This window comes from Chaetura pelagica, unplaced genomic scaffold (genome assembly GCF_000747805.2).
Source record: "Chaetura pelagica isolate M959 unplaced genomic scaffold, ChaPel_1.0 scaffold177, whole genome shotgun sequence".
NCBI classification, from domain to species: Eukaryota; Metazoa; Chordata; class Aves; order Apodiformes; family Apodidae; genus Chaetura; species Chaetura pelagica.
In genome coordinates this window covers 288,009-309,874 of record NW_009953803.1, presented here as the reverse complement: position 1 = coordinate 309,874, position 21,866 = coordinate 288,009, and the positions used below count along the sequence as shown (strand labels likewise).

General features: G+C 43.4%; 1 protein-coding gene across 2 annotated transcripts; it reads left to right on the top strand.

Moving 5' to 3' along the window:
* The first annotated feature begins 603 nt into the window (after positions 1-603).
* On the top strand, positions 604-21,764 carry P4HA2 (prolyl 4-hydroxylase, alpha polypeptide II). 2 transcript variants are annotated; one of them, XM_010001215.1, is made up of 14 exons: positions 604-706; positions 2,423-2,519; positions 4,568-4,719; positions 6,238-6,375; positions 7,586-7,825; positions 9,627-9,835; positions 10,613-10,789; positions 14,254-14,324; positions 14,547-14,646; positions 15,760-15,813; positions 18,037-18,096; positions 20,396-20,464; positions 20,873-20,969; positions 21,431-21,764. In XM_010001215.1, the coding sequence occupies exons 1-14, from the start codon at positions 625-627 to the stop codon at positions 21,499-21,501; spliced, it is 1,617 nt and encodes a 538-aa protein (XP_009999517.1). In that variant the 5' UTR covers positions 604-624; the 3' UTR covers positions 21,502-21,764. The 2 variants fall into 2 exon arrangements, with proteins under 2 accessions (XP_009999517.1, XP_009999516.1); XM_010001214.1 differs by lacking the exon at positions 18,037-18,096 and adding an exon at positions 18,165-18,230 and having other exon boundaries at positions 625-706; positions 21,431-21,708.
* The last annotated feature ends 102 nt before the right edge of the window (positions 21,765-21,866 follow it).

Below are 21,866 nucleotides of genomic sequence, written 5' to 3'. Positions count from 1 at the left end.
GAGCTGTGCCCAGAGGCCAAGGTGCTGGCATGATGCATCTTGAATAAGCAGAGCTGGAAATTTCACTTTCAGCTTTTCCGCCCATCACTGCCACTTCCACACTACAGGATGCTTTATTTCTCTCTTTGGCTTTCTCACTGTTTGTCTTTCTAGACAGTTTTATGTAACAGTTTCACAGCATGCTACAAGTCTGACTGTTTAATTTAGACTTCTGTTATTACTGGAATAGAATATGACTTTGTATACTCTGCCATTTTCCAGCTATTATGCAGAACGTGGAAGGCACTGAGCTTACAGAGGATCCTGTTCTCACTGTATCTTGGACAAATGTCTTGCTTCCATTACTTCTGTCATGTGGGCCTTCCATGGGCTCAGGGTCCCCCATGCAAACCCCAAGGAGTATTCCAGATAGCAATTAAGACTGCTAAGTAGCAACTTCTGTGGTTAAAGGTGACTTTTTTTCAAGCTTTACTGATCAGAATTCAGTCTTCTAAGAATCTAAAAAAATATTCATAAAAGTGAAATGGCTGCAGATTAATGCCTTGGTGTTTTTTTCTCACAAATAAGTTAATTTTTACTCCTTGTTTTCCTTTTAGTTTGTTCCAGGTTTGAGCTATCTGGAAGATGAAGCTCTGGATGCAGTTGGTGCTCTCTACCTGGTTTCTCCTGATCTGGCACACAGAAGCTGAGTTCTTCACTTCCATAGGTATGGAAAGAACCCATGCATGATGTTGTGGTTGCCAGAGCTGTTACATGTTACAGGCTTTCTACATATGGCCCCATCAAGCACTGTCCACATTAGGAAAAGCCACTCTTCTCCCTCCTTGATGCTGTCCTGCATTGCAAGTCTTGCATCAGTGCAGTTTGTTTGCACTTGGGTAACTTAACACGTTGTGACCAACATGATACAAGTTTCTCTGGGGACCCTTAGTAAAATCAGGTGGTTTCTGTGTGTTAAGAATTGTGCACCTGTGGTGATCTTGAACACAGCACAAACCTGATGCTAAAAAGCTTAGTCCTGAGTTTGATTTGTGAAAGGAATTTAAGTGATAAAGGTATGAAGTATTTTCTTTCACAGAAAATCTGTCTTCTCAAAAGGTTTGAGTTAGGTGTTGGAAAGAAGAACTAATGTCCTCTAATATCCTCCTTAGCTTGTGTGTTTTGTAAGACCTGAGTAAATCCTGAAGAAATCACCTTATTATAAATCCTGAAAATAGATTAATTTTTATGACAGTTTGGTTCCTGTGATCTAATAACTGTGATACAACCATGTATGATTGTGGTAACCCTAAAAATAAGCATAAATTGAGTTTTCTGCTGTGACTTGGTTTAAAATTTTCCAGTGGAATAGTGTGGGGAATTTACTCCCAAAGGATAACAGAGGTTGATTAACTACAGCTGGCTGCTCTCCACAATATGCTTTGAACTCAGTGGAGGAAGGTTTCTGAGTCGTAAAACTCAAAACCTCCTGGGGGTTTATTTTGCACCACTGTGAGGAACTGCTCAGTTGGAACCAGGCAGAGTGGGCTCTCCCTGCCAACAGGTGCTCCTGTGCTCTGCAGTTGGCTAAACAGTTATTTAATTACATGGGTGTTATTTGGTTGTTTGTTTTTTTTTCCCAAGAAGCTTTTGCACAGAGCTGCTGTGCAGGATCACCTTGTCTACACACCTACCTATTCCTGAACCTTTCCAGACTCTGGAAATAGCACAGCATGCTGACTTCCATCTGCTTAATCATGCTTCATTAAGAATTACTTGGGAATGCTGAGACTAAAGCTGGGGCAGTGTTTTTAAATCCCATCCGGTCTTTGTGTTTGTTCTTTGAAAAGCAAAGTTTGTCCCAGTGATTGGGAGTGACATGCTAGCACTTTCCACTAATGCTGATCAGGAGAGAGTGAGTGTCTCAGTCTATAAACATTAGTCTGAAATTCCTCTGTACTTAATGTTGTGTTTCCACAGTTACCCATATTGAAAAGCTGTAATTTTAAGTGATGCCAGTAGTTAGAGTAATAATTTATTGGTGTGACCTAATCTGTATCCATATGTAGAACACATGCTCTAGCAGCTATTTGGATCTTTCCTTGCTTTGACTTAAAAGCTGTATTAATGTCAAACCTTTCTTCTGATTGTCTTGCATGCAGTTCTAATACTAAAAGTAATTCAGAGGCAGGGGAAGGGTCACAGCACAGCTCCATGAGCCATTGAAGTTGGGATTTTAAAAGCCCCTTGAAGCATTTGAATGCCAGACCTGTGTGTATGTGTAATAGCTTTTGTGGTTTATGGGCACTGAAGTGTACACCCTTAATTTGTTGATTCTTTGTGGTGGTTTTAATAGCCCTAGAGCATCCAGGATGTCTTCTCTGCTGTTGGAAATGGTTGCTTTTAAAGGTCTTATTAACATTTGCTCATACTCTGTTTCTAGGTCAAATGACAGACCTGATTTATGCAGAGAAAGACTTGGTGCAGTCTTTAAAGGAATATATCCGAGCAGAAGAGAACAAACTTGCTCAGATTAAAAGGTAGGGGGAGAGGTTTGCATAGTGAAATGGCTCATCTGTGCTCAGTTACACCACACCTTTCTGTCACCTCTCTGCTGCTACACCTTGTTAGTATTTCCTCTAGATAATCACAATGAGACTATAGGTGATAACTTGGTTGCAATTTATTCCCATAAGCCTGCAGAGAGATGGCCCTGCTTCAGGTGCTGTTCAGGCTTTGCTTGTTGAGAAGCTATTGTCTGCTGGGCTCTCCCCACCTTCCCTGTCCTTGCACCACCCCAGGGCTCTGTGCTCCCTGTTGTTCAGGGCAGCACACCAAACCCCCTGCTGCCTTCCCCTGTTGGCTCTGCTCTCAGGGACAGCCCTCCTGCCTGTTCTCTTCCGTCAGCAATCTGGCTACAACATGTCTCAGATGTTGTCCTGATTGCTTAGAGCATTTGAAAGGGTTGTGCTGGCAGCTGATACCTTCTGTGTCCCTTAGGAAGGCTGTTAATACTTACCTAGCTGAAAGTAATACCTACTAGGGTGTGACACTGGAATAGTCTAAATGAAGTCCAGGTTCAGAAGGGCTGAGTGCCTGTCAGTGGAGCCAATCTTGCCAAGTTTTGCTGAACTCCAGGCTGTAGGTGGCAATTCGATCTCCCTTTGGGGGTGTAGGGTGGGGACAGGGCTCTGAAACAGTGAAACAACCTGAACTCCTTGTCACCTCTGTATACAAATGTTCATTTCTTGAAAAGCTGCCCTTCTGAGGAAAAGCAGTTGACTATTGTTACAGAGAATGTCAGTTCAATACATGTCGTAACTGGTCTTTTCTTAGTCTTTCTTCATAGGCTGACCTGTGCAAGGGCTTTTATAATGTGTTACATTTTCAGCTGACTCCTGTGTTGGTGTGTTTGTAAGCAAGAGTATTCTACCCCGTGTCAATATTTCAGCCCTAAAGCCCTGCTAGTGTGCAAGGCAGGTGGTTTGTAACTGAGGTGCTAAATTTGTGTCATTTGAATATGGTAACACACTTCAGTGTTTGTCTGTTGGTTCCACAGATACGTCTGTGATTCAAAAGCAGATTGTCAGGTGCATGAAGAGACTGGATCTTGGCAGTGTTTACTACTTAGGAAGATAAACATTAGAAGTAGTTTTCAATTAAAAAGGGAGTGCAAGTGAAACTGGTTTTAATGTGATGTTAGTCTGATATCCCTGCAAAGGATCTCTAGAAAAACATCTCTTCTGTTGCAACAACATCTTAGCATGGAGAAGATGCCAGGTGGTCTGGGAATATTTACCTGTGTGAAGCTGTTTGTAACCATAGTTCATCCATGGCTTTCAGAGACTGCAGGTTCAAAGGGGGCTTCTTATTTTCAGTGATTAGCTCATCTGAACAGAGTGTTTCCTTCCTGTAGAGGACTGGAGAGGAGCACAGAGCTGGGCGAGGGGTTTGTGTTAAGGGATGAGATGAAGGGTAACAGAAGAAATTCTCACTGCAGCATCAGCAGAGCAGTAGGCAGTTGAGATGTTCTATAATGCAGAGGATGAAGTTTCCCACTTCTGCTTTGAAGCTGACCAGCAGTGCAGCCTAGGGGACTGACAGCACTGCCACCTTGGTGTCTGGGAGTTTCCAGTCACACAGGCACAGAATTGCAGTCGGAAAATCAAAGCTTATGGTTTCATTTCAATAAATCTAGAAAGCTCTTGGGTTGTATTTATGTTTGTATTATTTTTACTAAGAGATAGATAAATGACACTGTGATTGTGTGGAATATATAATTATTTTCTGAAGTGCAGCATGCTGGAAATTAGTGGCCAAGACTCATGACAAGTGAGATACTCACTGATCGTAGTAAGGTTTAAAATAGTAAGTAGGGAAACAAATTCTTTTTAAAATAAAAAGACTATTTTAATTTAAAAAGTCAGTTGTACTTCACTTTATCCTTGCAAAGCCAAAAACTTGAAAGCTGGTTATGATGGAGAAAACAGCAATCAATTGATTCTTGCTGTGAAATTAGGATGACTTAAGAAGGAAGATGTGCATTCATGAATTGTTCCCAGACTGAGGCTTATGCTTCCCATTCCAGCTGGGCTGAAAAGATGGATGTACTGACTAGCAAATCCACCTCTGATCCAGAAGGGTACCTGGCACATCCTGTAAATGCTTATAAGCTGGTGAAGCGTTTAAATACTGACTGGCTGGAATTGGAAAACCTGGTTCTTCAGGATACAACAAGTGGTAAGGAGTTACAGGGGAGAAGATATCAGGGGTAGCCTTATAGTTGCATGTCCTCTTTGTGTTCTGGAAAGCTGCAAACACAGCTGTGGTTTAAATATTACAGCCAAGTTTGTTTGGAACTTAAACTAATACCTGGCTTCTTGTCTGTGTTACCCAAGTGAGAGAAACCTGCCACTGGAGCACAGCTCAGTCCAGACTCAAAGGAACTGGTACCTGTCTCAGACCTGTGCTGTTCTGTTTGGCATGTGCTGTCTGGTGCAAAAGGGAGAACAGGATCTCCTGAAGCTGTCAGCTGTGTTGGCAACTATTGTTTTATGTCAAGTCTTTAGCTTTCTGTTCCTATGCATAAAAACTTACTCATCAGCTTCCCCAGCCTACTGCTTCTCTTGGCAGTCAGCATTTTTTGACCATGTTGACCAGTAGAGAAGCTTGAAAAATCAAAAGGAGACTCATTCTGAACTGGTGAAGGAATTCCTATCAGCCCCAGCACCAACAGTTGGCAGACAGAATCAGTCTGATAACAGGGTAATGCACAGTTGCTGTCTGTAAACCCAGCCTCCTAAATCAAGATTTTTCAGTACTGATCTTTGCTTTTGCATCATATTGTCAAAGCATCTGCCTGAATGTTCTTCTGTTGCTTTTGACATGCAGATTTATTTTCACTGGACTCCTTGAAAGTGAGGGAGCAGAGGCTGTGCTTTTCAGGCAGAACACTGCATGTTTTCCCATTCTACTCTGCATATGCTGAAGTTTAGATACTTGGAAGTGTTTCCCAGCCAAGATTTTTATTGCCTTTTGGAATAGTCATCCTAGATGGAAATAAAATATTCAATTCTATTGCGTACTTCTGTCATTAATGATTTTTCTACAGACTCCTTTTCCCAGGTCTGCTTGCATGACTGGAAAGGACTGGGTGGCTTTCCTTCAGTTGATTGTCCCTGCTCCTGCCCAAGCTGCTGTACAGCCTTGAAATGCAGGGCATTTAATTCTATTTCTAAATATCCCCTGGTTTTACTTGTCAGGTTTAAAAGCCTCCTACTGAGTAAGGTCCTACCCCTACTTAGGGGACCCTGGATCATGGTCTCTGTCCATTGAGCTGAGATTTGAAAAGCTCTTGGGGCTTCACAGGCTGGAGTACAGAGTCTGGACTCATTGCCCAGTGCTCTGATCTGCAGGTGTCTCTGGGTATGGCAGGAGAACTGATGAAAGCTATCAGGTTTTCATGCTGGAAGGAAACATTGCAGGAGATCATTAGATTCACACTGTACTTTAGTGATTGTGCTCCACAAGAAAATTGAGGGGTTTAGGTATTTACCCTTTATCTCTTGCTTGTGAGCTGTAATTCTTAATGGGACAGAAACCAGGGCTTTTAACTTTAAAGCCTATTAAGAGGCTTTAAACCTGGATAATATGAATTTCAATTCCCCAAACAAAGCAGATGTTTTCTCTCCTGTGTTAATCTGGTCCTGATGCTCATGCAGACTCTGGAAGTAACCTCTTTCCCCTTCTCCTGCCAAGGCTTCGTCGCGAACCTCTCGCTGCAGCGTCAGTTCTTTCCCACGGAGGAAGATGAGACGGGAGCTGCCAAGGCCCTGATGCGCCTGCAGGACACGTACAGGCTGGATCCTGAAACTCTCTCTCGAGGAAACTTGCCAGGTAAGTGTGCAAAGGTCTGCTCTGCTTCAAAAGGAGGGAACTCAAAGCTCTCTCCAAAGTCCTTTTGCAGTAGTGAGGAAGAGCCGTGGTGCTGCGAGTCCATCTGGCTTGAGACGTTTGAGGATCTGTGGAGTTCAGCACTTGGAGAACTTGGGTAGTTCCCACCAGAGCCCAAGGAGCCATGGTCTGCAGTGACCACCTCAAGTGTCATGTTTTTAATTAGCATTATTTTTAAATGCTGATTTTTACGACTATACCAAAACAACAAAGGACAACAAACTTTCTTGTGCTGGTTACTGTGTAAGCAAATACTTTGATACTTCCCATCCCAAATAACTTACAAACCAAGGGAAGGAGCTGCTGCTCCTTGGTTCATTGCACTGATGGCTCTGACAGAGCTTGTCTCTGCTCTTGTTTGCTGTGGTCTTCCAGTGAGGTGTTGGTTGAATCACTTTGCTGCTGTTCTTTCTGTGAAGTGGGGGTTAACAGGTCTTGCCACAGGGAGATGTTTTGGGAAGTACACAGATATCTTGAGATATATTTTGGCAGCTGAGTCCTGATAAATGTTTGCTGCTGCTTATGAGAGACTGAAACAGGTTATGATTCCTGTTAACACTCTTTTTACAAAATGAATAGACTTTCATTAGTGTGTGGGTTGATGAAACAGTTTTAGTAATTTCAGTTCACTGTTAATAACCTACATAAAAGTTTTATCTGTGCATCTGCTGATCTGGAGCAACCAGAAATTAGTGCACAGTTACATTAAAATGGATTGCTAGTTTGTCTGAATAGCCATCAGCTTATTTCTGCATATATCTGCATCTCCAGTAAGGAGGAAACAAGCTAGCTCTGCATGTAGTCAGGCTTTGATGGTCACCTAACAGTGTTAATTTGTAGTTTCAGTAAAATCTGTTAAGCTGTTAGTCTGCTCTTTCTTTGCCTACAACAGAAAATGCAACAGCTTAACACTGATTTATATTAAACTTATCTTGGCTTCCAAAAGGATTAATGTCAAGGAATTAGCATGGAATTTTAAGATCTTTAATTCTGAAGGTGATTGCTGTAGTTCAGAGCCTAAAAATATTGACAATGCATTGTCTTTTAGAAGCCTTTTTGGGTAATAGAAATGTGCATTTCTCAATGTGCCTTGTGTATTTGAAGGCAAAGATGCTTCTGTGTGGACTGCTGAAAGCCATCTCTTTGTTTTTAGGAACAAAGTACAAGTCCTCTCTGACAGTAGGGGACTGCTTTGGCATGGGGAAGACTGCTTACAACGATGGAGACTACTATCACACAGTGCTCTGGATGGAGCAAGCCTTAAAACAGCATGATGAGGGGGAGGATACAACAGTCAGCAAAGTGGAGATCCTGGATTATCTCAGCTATGCTGTTTTCCAGTTTGGGGATTTACACAGAGCCATGGAGCTTACCAGGAGGCTGATATCCCTTGGTAAGAACAATAGACCTGCTGTGCTAGCACTGGGGAGTGTTACCAGCACCAGAGCCAAGAACAGTCCTGGCCCATACACATGGGTGAGCTGACTGGAAGGACAGCCTGTCAGATGGCTCAGGGTAAACACAGACCCTGTGACACAAAACAGTCTACTTACACATCAGGTATCTTGAACAATATGTTACAGTCCAGGCTGTTACTACCCCAAGAGCAAACATGTGTCTGACTGCAGTACCTGTGTGCTTTGCTCAGAGTACTGAGATGTGTTGGTGATGGTTGAAGCCTGGTTTGTCTCCAGTGGAGATCAAGGTACCATGGACTTAGTTTGTTGTGTCTTCTGTAAAGTCCTACTGGCTTCACACAGAATCATGGAAGGGACCTCAAGGATCATCTGGTCCAACCTTTGTAGGTACCACTAGAGTTCATATGAGATGGCTACATATTCCCCTTCACTCCTCAGTCAGATACTCTGTGATGCCAGAAGAGTATTTTGCCTGAGATTCTTAACATTAAGATTCTAAATATTTCTGAATATTCAGAACAAATAGTGTTTCTTTAAACTTCTTTATTCTGTTCCTGACTTTCTCTTGAGTAAGCAAATAAGTATTGCTTCCTATCCAGCTTCACCTGCTTCCTGCATTGGGAAGGTTTGTCCTCTCCAGTCACAGTAACATCTACTGTGTTATGTATTTGTGTGTCATTATTATATTATTATTAATCACCTGTGGTTCTTAGTTCAGGTGTCAGCCACATCCTGAGCAGGGGTGAAGCCTGGCTATTGAAGAATGTTTATCAGTCTAATTTCTGCAGACATTGGAATTCACAGACAAAAGTGTACCAGAATATGAACATGTATTGAATCTTTGCTCCCTCTGCACTAGGGTTTAGCACTGACAGCAGAATGCAAACCCTTATCAGCACCAAACAGTGGGACAGAGTTGGCAGTTCCCTCTGGAAGCAGCAGCTTCCTTTGCTCTGGGCTCAGCCTCCTTCTCTGGCCACTCAGCCCATGTTCCCACATGTGGTTACTTCAGTGGCCTTCTGGGTTAGTTCCATAAGATAAATACAATAAGCTTGGAAGGGCCAAAAGGGAAAGAAACAGTTGTAGGTGCTGGTGTCCAGAAACACTCAGCACTGAAACACTAAGTTCCTTCTTAGTGATTTACTGGTGTTTATTGAGTCATACTGAAATCACTAGTAAATTACTAATAACAGAGCTGGTGGTGCTAGTGATCCAGGATGCCTCCTGTCTAACCCTGTTTCAGAGCTCTGGAGATGGGTGCTGTGGGTGGGCTGGTTCAGTGGTGTTCCATACCTCTGAGCTTCCCAATGTGGGGAATGTCTTTGGGGTTGAAGTCTGGCTGGGACTCCAGCACAGTGCTGGGTTTAAGCAGGTTTGTGGATGGGGTGGAGAGGAGGGGTACAACAAGCAGAATAGCTTGATCTCTGCTGATGAGCTCTCTTGTCTGCTTAGCTTGGGTAGAACTGGGCAGGCAAGTGGAAAGAAGAGGAGGGATGCAAAAGACCAAAATCTCCTATCATTTTTTTTCTGGGAATTCAAGTTTTGTGATAGTTCCTTCCTGAAAAGACTGTTTTGCAGAGAATGCCAACCTTCCTGCTGCAATGACAAACTGCCCAGTGCTGCTTTTCAGCGCAGGCTGAAGCCAGTGCCTTTGGTTGCCTCATCATGCTTTGAGAAGGGGAGAGTTTCTGCTGTCTGAATACATAGAGTTGTTTGTATGAACAGTTCCTGAGATTGCATGAATCACTGGTTGTGTCTGGTTTTCTCCCAATGAAGACAGTACCCACGAGAGAGCAGGCAGTAACCTGCGGTACTTTGAGAAGCTGCTGGAGAAGGAGAGAGAGGAGAAGGAGAAAGATAAGTCAATAAACAAGACCACAACGACAGAACCAGTGGTGCAGAGTGGTACCTATGAGAGGCCTCTTGACTACTTGCCAGAGCGTGATATCTACGAGGCCCTTTGCAGAGGTGAAGGTGTAAAAATGGTGAGAGGCAATTTTCTGACTCTGCTGCCTTTGTGTAAGGGTGACCAAGCTTCCTGGGCATGTTAGACTTTTCTGTGAAGCAAGGTCTTTCTTTTAAAAGAAGAAATCTAGTTCTGTCTGGGCTGAGTTTTGTACCTGATGTCTGAGCCTCTTGCTGTGAATCCCAGCCAGAAAGCCAGAACTCAACTGTATGTCCTAAAGGCTGTTGAAAATTCGTTCTCCTCAGTGTGTCTGCTCAAGCATTTCAAATGCTGCCTCTACAGATGCACTAGGAGGCTTTTTCTGTTGAGAGCTGGTCATGCTTTGCCACACTTATGGAATCACATTTCTCCTTCCCTTTACATCTTCAAGACATGTCATTCTGGGGTGACTATTTTGACTGACCAGTTGCCAGTACCTCACAACAAATGTGGCTTAAATGCTCAGTGCAGGGAAGAGAATCCGTTTACTCCATCTGCATAGTCTTAATTATAAGAACCAGACTTTTTTTCACAGCTTGCTGTTTGTGAAGTTGTTTTGCTGAATCTGTAACCTATTATGATTTAATTCTCCTGAAGGTTAGTGTTTCAGATGCTGCTCAGTGGTATCTTGAGTGGCAAACCTTGGTGTAGCTGCAGAAAATGGCAGAATCACTCATGCTTACCTCTTAGATTTACCAGTCAGCTGATGGCTTTTCCAGCATTGGTGGAATGAAGCTCCTTTCCTTGTTTGTCTTGCCTATTTTAAGTTCATGAAAAGCAGCTGAGCAACCAATGTTTTGCTTGGCATTTTTTTCAGACTCCTCGAAGACAGAAAAGGCTGTTTTGTAGGTACCACGATGGAAACAGAAACCCTCATCTGCTCATAGCTCCCTTTAAGGAGGAGGATGAGTGGGATAGCCCTCATATTGTACGATACTATGATGTCATGTCTGATGAAGAAATTGAGAAAATTAAACAACTAGCTAAGCCAAAGGTAAGTTTCCCCACTTCCATCTCACTAATGACTGCTAAGTCCGTGCTTTAATCTCTGCTGGCAAAGCTTAGGCAAAGGATTTGAAAGATCTGGTTTCATACTACAGATGATACACTGCAGCTGTGAGCCTAAAAGGAACCATTTCGAAACTGCCTGGTGATGTAGGACCATAAAGCCCAGGTTCCTGAAGGTATTTATGCCTTGTTGCACTTAATTATGCAAAGTTCTCAGTTGGAAACCTTTAAAGGAAGCTAGGGACAAGACCTGAAAGGGTAGCTGGCTGGCTTACAGTGAGAGGAGCAGGTGTTCCCCTGTGCCTTAAGTCTGCCTTCTGCAATGGGGTTGAACTTCAAACCAAGATTTAAACAGCCTAAATCCCAACAGGAGTGGGAACCCTACTCCTGCTGCAGTATCTGTTCCCTATGGCGTGAATTCTAGTGACTCTGCACACAATAAAAAAGCAGCTATGTAATGCCAAGCTAATAATTACCTCGTTTGATTTTTCTGGAGGTGGAATTTCCTGTTTCCTTTCTGACCAAAGTATGGCAGTATGAGGTCAGTAGTAGATGCTACGTGTTACTTTTCTGTCAGGTCTGACAAGAGTGTAGAATGAAACATCTGTATAGACCAGTGGTTTGTTTTAGCATTGCTACTCCTGTGAAATGCACAAAAATTCCATTCAAGAATTCACCTTCTGTATGTGTCTTGAAAGGTAAATATAAATAGTTAGTTAGAAACAGACTGAGAAACTGATGCTTCCTAAGAACATGAATAATTTGGGGTGTTTGTGAAGCTGGACTTCTGTGACTACCAGCCAGGCATGGGAGTGTTGGCAGAACACTCCTGTCTCCCTGAGGACTCTCACCTCCATAAATGGAGACTTTTTCCTCTTACATCATACTAGAAAACTTCAAGAGCTTTGGATGAAAAGAAAGCCTTCAAATAGAGTGTATCACTTAATCTGTTATCAGATTAAGCACATTGTAAATAAGGCAGCTGTTGATGGTTTTTTTTGGTTTTCCCTTTTATTTAAAGTTGATCATGATGTTCAAAGTTTTATGGAAAGCCCAAAGCCTTGCTCACAGAGTCTTATGTTACTAATGCCAGGAATTCTTCATAAATCTATGTAATGTAGAACTGGGGTCAGTTCCTGTAAGAGCAGGTAAACAGTGTAGTCTTAAGATTGAGATGAAAGTTTTCAGTTAAAACAAAAAGCATTTTCTTATTACTGACTTTTTTCTAAACCTGTCTGTAGCTCAGCTGCAGGAATAGCTTGAAATTCTGCAGTAAGAATGGAAAATGCAAGTCCTGTGATGAGATGGACCTTAATAAATATAGCTTCATTTCAGCCAGGAAATTTTATTAATCATGGAAGCTTTCAGACAGAACTCTGAAGTAGTATGTTAGTTTTGGGCTCAGAAGGATGAGCCCTTCCTTTGTTCTAAAATGCATTTGCAAGAAATTTCTGCTTTTGGATCCAAGCACTATATCATTATCTGCAGTTTCCACTTGCCAGTATTTTTTGTTTTGTGCAGAAACAACATCTGGACGTGATTGAGGGTAGCTGTGTTCAAGTTTTCATGCTTGTTTTGCAAAATGCAATCACTTCTACTTCGTTTCCAAGTAGTCCCAACTTCTCAGGCAATACACCAGAGCTGACAGGGAAGGGTCAAGAGAATTCTTAACTTTCTTGGTGTGGGCAGCATTAGGACAGGTCTGCCATGGAAGTATGAGAACCTTTTCCCAAAGTTCTGGATGCTACCAGCAATCCAGGCATGCCTGAGCAGGCAAAAATACAGTGTGGATGGGAACACTGGAACGTTGCTGTAGGACTCAGTGCTGTAGGATTTCAGCAATACAGAATTTCAGAAGGAAAAGTCAATGGAGTGCCTGCTAAACTGAACACAGGCTCTTGGGAAGGCTGGATGAAGCTTGTGACCAATCCAGTGTGTTATGATGGTTCTTCAAAGCCCAGCAAATACCTGTTATAAAGCTGCTTTCTCCACCCTGAGAGAGGAAGGCCCGGGTTTATCAGTTGGCTGAACCAAGTGAGGTACAGAGTGTGTCTTGCAGGAAGGAACCTGCCTGTCAGAAAAGTGTTCTGTTGTTAGGGGAGGCAGAGTAATGTAAGTGTAGTCAGGCTTCTTTTAGCTCTGATTTATTTAGAGCAAATGCTGGGTGCAGAAATTAAGCATATGCAAGCTTGAAAATGGCCATGGACTGAAAGGTTTGGGAAGCCAAATTATATCCTAAAAGCTGTACTTCGTCGTGCAAGTGAAGAGCAACATTCAGTCAGCCTGGCTCTTATGATTTATGAAGGAGAAATCTGGAACAAAGTAACAGTGACTCAGAATTACTGGAACAGCTGTGCCAAGAGCTCTTGTGTAGGGACAGGACAGCTGACATGGACTGTAAAGCTGGAGGCTTATTTGAGGAAAATGAAGGAAAGAATGACTGCCTGCTCTGAAGGAAAGGCAAAGAAAAAGGCTTTCTGTGACCTGCAATTAAGTGGAAGGAAGGAGGCATAATTTAAAGTGTTTGTGGCTTGCAGGAGTTAAACTTAACTGTGGTCTGAGTTGACAGTCAAAGGAGTGTCCCAGTTCTTGTTCTCAGCTGCCAGTATAAAACCAAAGTGACCTGTTGGGTGACGTGAGCAGCAGTTGGTCGCTTTGGCACCACAGCAAATCTGGGCAGTTTTGCCAAGTTCCAGATTTATTTCTACAAATATGGTGATGTGGCCTGTTGTCGTGGGACCGTTCCCCACACCTGTGAAGATGCATTACTCAGTGTTTAAAATGTAAAGGTGAACTGTTCTCTTGCAGTTACATACCTGATGTAGTAACAATCTCAAGCTATCTCCGAGTTAGATGATCCTGGCATCTTCCAGCTGGAAAGTCCAAGCACAGTAATGTTGAGAGTTGCCCTCAGGAGTTTTCTACTGCTGTGGATTTACCTGCCCCATAATTTGTAACTCATTCTGTAAACGTTTTCCCTTATTTTTCATCTAAGAATGAGATTGGGTTTTTTCAGTCCACTTGAGGAGCAGGCTGATTAAATTTATGGAGTATCCAATGTTTTTCTCTGTGCCAAGAACTTGGACTTCATATGTTCTTAACTTTTGTTGTTGTTCCCTCTTGCTAATATTGACTCCAGCTGTTTAAAACAAGTACCTTTCAAACCTGTTCAGCAAGCAGCACTTGTGGATTTAATGAGTATCCTGACATGTGCAGTCAGATACTTTTTTCCAGGTGATGGAATTATTGTTGCAGGTGATGGATTGCACTTGTGTTTCTGCATTCACTGGTGTAGCTCGGAATCAAACTCAAGGTTGGAGCTGTAACTTCAGTGATACACTGAAGTTGGTCAAATCAGATGTTGATTTTGCTTAAGATGAGAGAGGTTTGGTTTTTTTTCCAACCTGAAGCTGATCTGTTTCTTCCCCCTTGGGAATTTTTTTGACACAGCTGGCACGAGCCACAGTGCGTGATCCCAAAACCGGCGTCCTTACAGTGGCAAGCTACAGGGTGTCTAAAAGGTAGGCACAGGGGAGGGTTTAGCTTGAAGGGTTTTGTGCTTAACAGCTCTCATCTGCTACCTGCAGCTGAAAACTTGAAGTGCTTTGCATGTAGCCAGAGCTTGCACAAGAAATGCATGGTGAATGGCACCGGGCTGAGGGCAGAGGGATGTGTCTGTCTGGGGAAATGGGTGGTTGTGATCAGCTACTCCAAAATGACCTTCAGTCCTTCCCTTATCCTAGCTCGTGGTTGGAGGAAGATGATGATCCTGTTGTGGCCAAAGTGAATCTAAGAATGCAGCAGATCACAGGGTTAACAGTGAAAACAGCTGAACTATTGCAGGTGGGTACACTTGTCCTGCTAAAATTAGCTGCTGGTCAGGGTGGTCTGGTGCTTATGCAGATAGAACCTTAGGCTGGATCTTACCCAGCCCCTCTCAGGGCTTCTCTTCTCTGCTGACTAAGCACACAGAGTAGTTAAGTGTTTATAATGTGTGGGGTGTGTCCAGCTGCTGCTAGCTGTAAGGACCTGGCACGTTCCCTCTGTGTGCCAGGCAGAGAAAGGTGCAGAAACCAAAGGTAACTTAGTGCAGCAGTCTGATTTACCAGTTTGTTTTGAGGGAAGTGCTGCCACTTATTTTCAGGTCTGCAAACAATGGCCCTTCTTTTTAGTTGAACCTTTCAAAGCCTCAAATATTTTTCATAGTCTTGTTATATTCCCATATGAAGTCTGATCTTTGGATATCTGTTGGGGAGAGCAAGGAGAGTAGGAGTGGTGCAGCCTGGTTTACTGCTGCTTCCTCCATGCTCCTTGAGTTCCTGATATGGAGCCTGGTTGCAATGGTGTTGGTTACACCCTGTCCACAGAAACCAGGTAATTGTGTGGTGATCTTGGAGGCATGGTAAGTGAAACCTCAGAATAACTAAATCATAAATTATGTGGTCTCCAGATAAAGTAAGCAAAGTGGTGCTTTTAAGCTGTTGTGAGTGTTCTGTGTTCCTGGGTGGGCACGTGTATGTAACAGATCACACGTGTGACACAATTTAATTTTGGGCTGTGTATCTCCTTGTTTGGGCACACATACTGGGTAATAAAGTGCATTCAGCTCCTTCCTCTTCAAAAAGAGCCAGAGTGTGATACAACTATTGCTGCTAATTCATGTTAAACAGCCTCTGCAGTGATAAGTAGAGTGCTGCTGTTGAGAAATGTTTGGTAATGAGAAATACTCTCAGTGAAACCCTTGAAACTACGAAAGCAAAAGAGCACTTAAGTTGTTTCTCATCCATGCACCTCCTTTCTGGCAATCAAAAGAAGCTGTGGGTGCTGTAGATAACCATCTTGCCATGAAGTGCCACTTCTCAAAGCATGTAGTTGGTCTCTGAGAGCAAATGTTGTCTTCTGCAGCAGGCACCTGCACTTGAGTGGATGCTCATGCTGCCTTCTTCTGTGCTGTAGGTTGCCAACTATGGAATGGGAGGCCAGTATGAGCCACACTTCGATTTTTCTAGGGTAAGATCACACTTTCAATTATTTCTTAGTGGTGTGGGGAGGGTTTGTGTTGAGAGAAAACTTTAAGCTATTTTCTGTGGAAAGACCTAATGCATAACCCTGTTGCATGGGGTGGAGTGTGACCTTGGCAGGGCTTTGCACGGCCGCCTCGGCTGCTGAAACTGCAGGAGAACAATGAACAAATCCGCCTGCTTATCTTTGTCCTGGTCCCTTGCACACTACAGAGACACTAAAAGCAAGTCATGCAGCACTCAAACCTGCTCTTTCCATTACTTTATTCAGAAGCTGAGGTCTGCAAGTCTGGGTTGTCAGTCTGCCTTGTTCCATTAGGCTTCAGAGTTCAGCAAGGTGGTCCAAGTCCTCCTTTGGTGGATATATTAAGTGCTTTGCAGGAGCTGGCTGTGCAGGAGATGTGCCTTTGCCAAAGAAGTCGTCGTTATGGAAACCTCCATGGGTCATGCAGCCCTTCTTGCAAAACCCTTGGTGTGGGTGCTGGGTCCTCACTGTGCACTAGAGGGCTCTACCTGGCAGATAACAGCTCTGGGTGAGCAGGAAAGATGAAGATGCTTATTTACCTAAAAACAGTTATGGTAATTGCAAATATAAAATCCATCTGCTGCCCTGGTTTCCAGTAGAATGAAGGCATTGCAATGGAATCTGGCTTCATGCAGGCTGTCCCAGTGGTTTTACCTGGTAGAAGGGATTGTTGCAGCCAGAGCACAACCTGATAATTGAGTGCTGAGTTGAAGCCACCCAACTAAGCACTATTTGCAAAAATAAAAATAAAGATTCCTAGCCTTCAGCACTGTGGGAGCTCATATTCCTTAGCTTTGGCCTGTTGAGAGAATTTTCCTGTTAACTTCAAGGCTGCTTCGTTTCCTGACTCAAGCAAATGCTCTTAAATTATCTTCAAAGCCTTTGAACTCAGGGACCTCAGCCATCAAATCGGCCAGTGTGGACTTCACTTTTGGATTAGGCAGCTGGGGCAGAGCTCCACTTGGAGCCTAACCTGGGCTCCATCAGCCATCAGCAAAGGCAAGGCAGGTGCAGGCTTTGCCATCATTTTGGACTGGTCCTCCAGGCTCTCTGTGCATCCCAGACTTCAGTATTGAAACACAGAGGCACTGCTGTGTCTCCTGATCAGCCTTGCAGCTTGTCGTTCTCCTGAGGTTCTCTAAGGGGGACTTTAACAGCTACATATTATAGCTGTGAGATGTTATTGTTTGCTCAAATGTTAGAGAAATGTTTTGCTATTGAAGTTTGGAAAAGTGTGGCTGGACCTGAGCTTGGCAGCAGTGGCAGAAACTGGGGAGTCCCCTGTACCTCTGCTCTTCTGTTGGCCCTTTTGGATTGAATTTGCATATGCAAGAGTCTTGGTTTTTTTGAACCCATTTCAGGAAAATCCTTTTATTTCTTAAAATACTCTTCAAGTAGATTGAACTGTATGTGACTGGTTTTCCTGCTGTTTGTCTTTTCTGGTAGTGATTTTTTTTTTCTTTACATGTTAAAGATGATTATCTCTGTATAGAGGAGGGTACCTTAATGTCTGCTGGCTGAAATGACTTCCTGACTAGTAGAAATGTAAATAAACTTAATTGCATTTTTTTTGAAGGGAGGAAAGACGTTGATATTCTAGATGTTCTTTCTACTTCTAAACTGGCACCAACGTGATCTCATACTTCAGCAAACGAAACTCAGTGTTTCTTACAGAGTAAAGATGATTTGATCTTTTTGATGTGGTCCTTAGTCCTAGAGAGGCAACCACCTGAAACTTCATTATCGCTACTCTGCAAATTTACCTGCTGGCTGAAGTTCCATTTTCTCTTCTCACGGCAGTATTTGAGTCACTACTACATTTAACTAGAACCTGGTGTTCTGTCCACAGCCCACTGAGGATGGGTTTTTCATACCCACCTTAGCTGTTGGCTTTGGGTCAGTGTTGAGTACAGCAATGGCCTGTTCAGCTGTGCTTGGGTAACATCTGTTCCACAGGCCCTGAAACCATCGCTTCTGCTCTGCCCTGGGGGCTGCCTGAGTGCTGCTGCTCCTTACAGCACCCGAGTGCTGTGCATGCACTTCTGCACAGCTGCTATTTGTAATGTTGCCCTGTGTCCATTGTCCCCTTTCTATCCCAAGTCTTGGAGTTGAGGATCTTTGCAGAGCGACGTGTGTGTGACTCCAGCGCGCGGTTGGAGCTGGGGTTAAAGTTGTTGTCTGTTGCAGCGCCCCTTTGACAGCACACTCAGATCGGAAGGAAATAGGCTAGCGACGTTTCTTAACTATGTAAGTACCTCGGTGTGCCTGCTGCCTGTGAGCCTGAAGTTTGCAGTTACTCTCATTTAATTTTATAGAAAGATGAGCCAGATGCTTTCAAGCGGTTAGGGACGGGGAATCGCGTGGCCACTTTTTTAAACTATGTAAGTATGATGCTCCTTTATGCGTTGAGTGTGACTTCAGCAGCATCTTGTTTACAGCTTGTGCAGTTGGTTATTTGTAGAGGTTCCCTGGCATCTGGAAGTAAGGATTTCATTACTTGCAGCATCAGGTGCTGTCCCATCTGAGTTGGTAGAATTCTGCTGGTACGTAAACCTCAGAGCAGGAAATTGGAATATGAGGCCCAGCTTCCCCTTTTGGCTACTGTGCTATGAAATCTTTTATTTCGTTGGATTCCAGTTGGTGGGAGAGGAGAATTTGGCTTATTACTCCAAGCACTCGCCTTGGATAACTCCTCACAGACTCCTTGTGTTTGGAAAAGACCTTTAAGACCACTGAGTCCACATGTGGTTTGCTGTTGGAGAATGTGACTACCAGCTACTTGCTGTGAGGCAGTCATCTTCTCCCACCCCTGTTTGACAGCACTTGATGTTGTGGTGTGTCAGTCTCCATTCTAGCTGTTTGTCAGAGCTGGGGTTACTCTAGCAGAGCTGTCACCTCAGCAAATGGAGGAGACGTAGCTGATAAACTCAGTCCAGCTGGGTTACAACTGGAGAACTGGGAAGACTGACCAGCTGCATGTGTTGTACCACCTACAGACCATGTACACTGGGATCAGAAGCAGAATTGCCACTGAGATGTGGTGGCCTCATGTTTTCACAGCAGTCTTTGATATTTTGTCAACCTGTACTTACTGTATCAGTAGTTAGGGTCACCTAATCTACTGTGTCTAACTTTTGAGTCATACACCTTCAAATTTGAAATTCTGTGATGAAATATTTATGGCTGAGCTCGTATTTTGAGTGTGAAATGCAGCTCAAAACAGAACCTGAAACAGTTTCAACTTGATGGGGCCGGGCTTGAAATAATTTCTGAAACAAGAATCAGAACAAGTAGCTGTGAACTAGTCTGCTGTTCAGAGGCTTTAATTTTAAATTGTCTGTATTCTGTTTGCTTCTCAGACTTTTGGGTGAGCCTTGATTTAGAGTGAATGATAAGCACTTTATTCTCTGCCAGCTGTACGTGGTCAAAGGTGATTTGCCCCCGTATGTCCCATGTAGAAGACACCACACACTTACCAACACCCTTACTAAAAAGAGTGGTTGTGTTGCTGAGACGTAGGCATTAACTTGCAAAGCTGCATGCACGTGCTTTCTAGTTGGAAGGGGCAAAAACCTGTGCATCTATGGCATCTTATGCCCTTTTATTGTAGGTACCAAGCAGGAGGACACCTGAGTGGTAATAACATCTGCTTTAAACAGAAATCCAAGTTACAACAGAGAATGTGGGGAATTGGGGAGCGTGTTAATAGTAGTTCTGTTTACATTTGGTGGGAACTGGATCTGACTAATTTGTTTCCTTTCATTAGAATCTGATCAAAACCTCACTAAAATCAATGGAGATACTTTCTATTTTAATGGGAGTGTTTCCAGGAACTTTGGTGGGGTTTGGATCAAATCTAGAATTCATAGTGAATCCATTGCTACTGATTAATTCAGTAGGGTTAAATTCATCCCAGTGTGGAAGGGCAAAGCATAAAGATAGGTGTTTTAGAATCACATAGATGTGTGTGTTAAAGCTTGAGATGCATAAAGCACTTGGCATAACATCACTGGTGAGCAGCATAGAAACAGTGCAGAAAGGGAGGTTTTCTAATAGCTTGTGGAGCTTTTGAAGTGGTTGACCAAGATGCAGAAAATAAATCACAAAAATGAGTTCCAAAGGCATGGTTTCAATTTATGAGGAAACATGTGGTTTAACAGACAGTTGTTTTCCTAATTGGATCATGAACTGGAATGAAATTCTTGAAACTGACTTACTCTGAATCCTCTCCCCTGTTTTCAGAGTGCAAGTTTATTAACACTGCAGGCACACAACTTCTCAGGGCTAATTGTTGGTGTAACAGGTGATACAGAATCTAGACCAAGTGCTGAATAAAAACCTTCAGCTGAAATAAAAGCCTTCAATAGCAGGTGCTGTTATTTTGCAGTTCATGCTGGTTGAAGTGCATCCCTTCCTCACCAGGGCCTCTCCTGGAGGTGCCAGTAGGAATCCCTCTCTGCTCAGGGCTTGGGGCACTTTTACTTGTGGGGCTGCACGTACACAAATCATTGTAAATGGACAGAGTTCCTGGGCTTTGTTTTCTCAGATGAGTGATGTAGAAGCTGGAGGAGCTACAGTTTTCCCAGATTTTGGGGCAGCAATATGGCCCAAGAAGGTAAAGTCTGTTTGTGTTTCGCTTGATTTCTCCTCTCTGCTGTTACCGTCTCTCCCTCAGTACAGCCCTGTGCACATTTAAAAGTCAGTGTGACAAAGTGCCATGTTTTGCAGCTTGTGGGACAGGCTGCTGTGTATCAAGCAGCTGTAGCTGACCTTGCAGTCTGCAGGGCTGCTCCCTTTTTTGCAGTGTAGAATGTGAACAGTTTCTGTGTAGAGCAAGGAAACGTGTTCAGGTAGAACTGCCCTCTACTCAGAGCATGGGTGAGCTAAGAGTGGGATGAAGGGGTTTAAAAGTGCTTCTACAAGCCTGCAGCTGAATTCATAGGCATTTCCCTCCCCTTTCCTGTAACCTGAATCATTGTATTGCCTAAGGTCTGACTAATCCAGCTCTGATGTCCCTTTTCAGGGAACAGCAGTGTTTTGGTACAACCTTTTCAGAAGCGGAGAAGGTGACTATAGAACCAGGCACGCGGCTTGTCCAGTGCTAGTAGGGTGTAAATGGGGTAAGTAACTCTTCAGGAACCAAACCAGAACACACCTGCTCATGTCCGTGCAAAGCTGGTGATACCCTGAACTCTTACAATGGCATTTCATAACCTGAGTGTTTCCATTTCAACTGCTGGAGTTAATTTGCCTTAATGAAAATCCCCATCATCAATATCACTTAGTATTAAGCAGCTGCCCTGCTCAGCTGCAGCTTTTCTGGTGAGTTTGTTTTGTGTCAGTGACAGCACAAAGTGTGTGAGAATGTCACTGGGTTTGTGTAGTAGAACTGTGCCATTGGAAGGCTCCTTTCTTCCTCAGGCCTGTGCAACCTCCTGTGTCTTTCCCATGGGATGGGTAGAGATGTATAAGCAGGGATCCTCAGACTGGGATGAGGTTTTACTTGAAGTAACAGTCTGGGTTCTGGGGATACACACACTGGGTACATGGTGGTAACTGGTTTCATATTCTTCTTCCACAGTTTCAAACAAATGGTTTCACGAAAGAGGAAATGAATTCTTGAGACCTTGTGGGAGAACAGAGGTTGACTGAAGCCCAGCCTGCTGCAGGCCTTTGTTTCTTTGTCTTCTTTTCTACTGTTGGTTCTTCCAGTTCATTTCTAAGAAATGATCCATCTCTTTCTCCAAGAGTCCTGGCACTTTTCCGAAAAAGGACAACAAAATCTGTAACACCTGTGAAAGAAAGTAAATGGCATTGCACACTTACTTGTGTTTTGGTTGCTGTTATTTCCACGTTCCCCCCCCTACCTGCCTGAGCTGCCTCCAGCCCTCCCAGCTCTCTCTGTCATAGTGGTGCAAACAGCACTGTGAGTTTGTTTGGGTGCCTGGTCTTGTGCCTTTTGTACCTCAGAAGTTTTAGGTGTTAAATATTTCTTTGAACCAAAGCTCTTTGTTTGT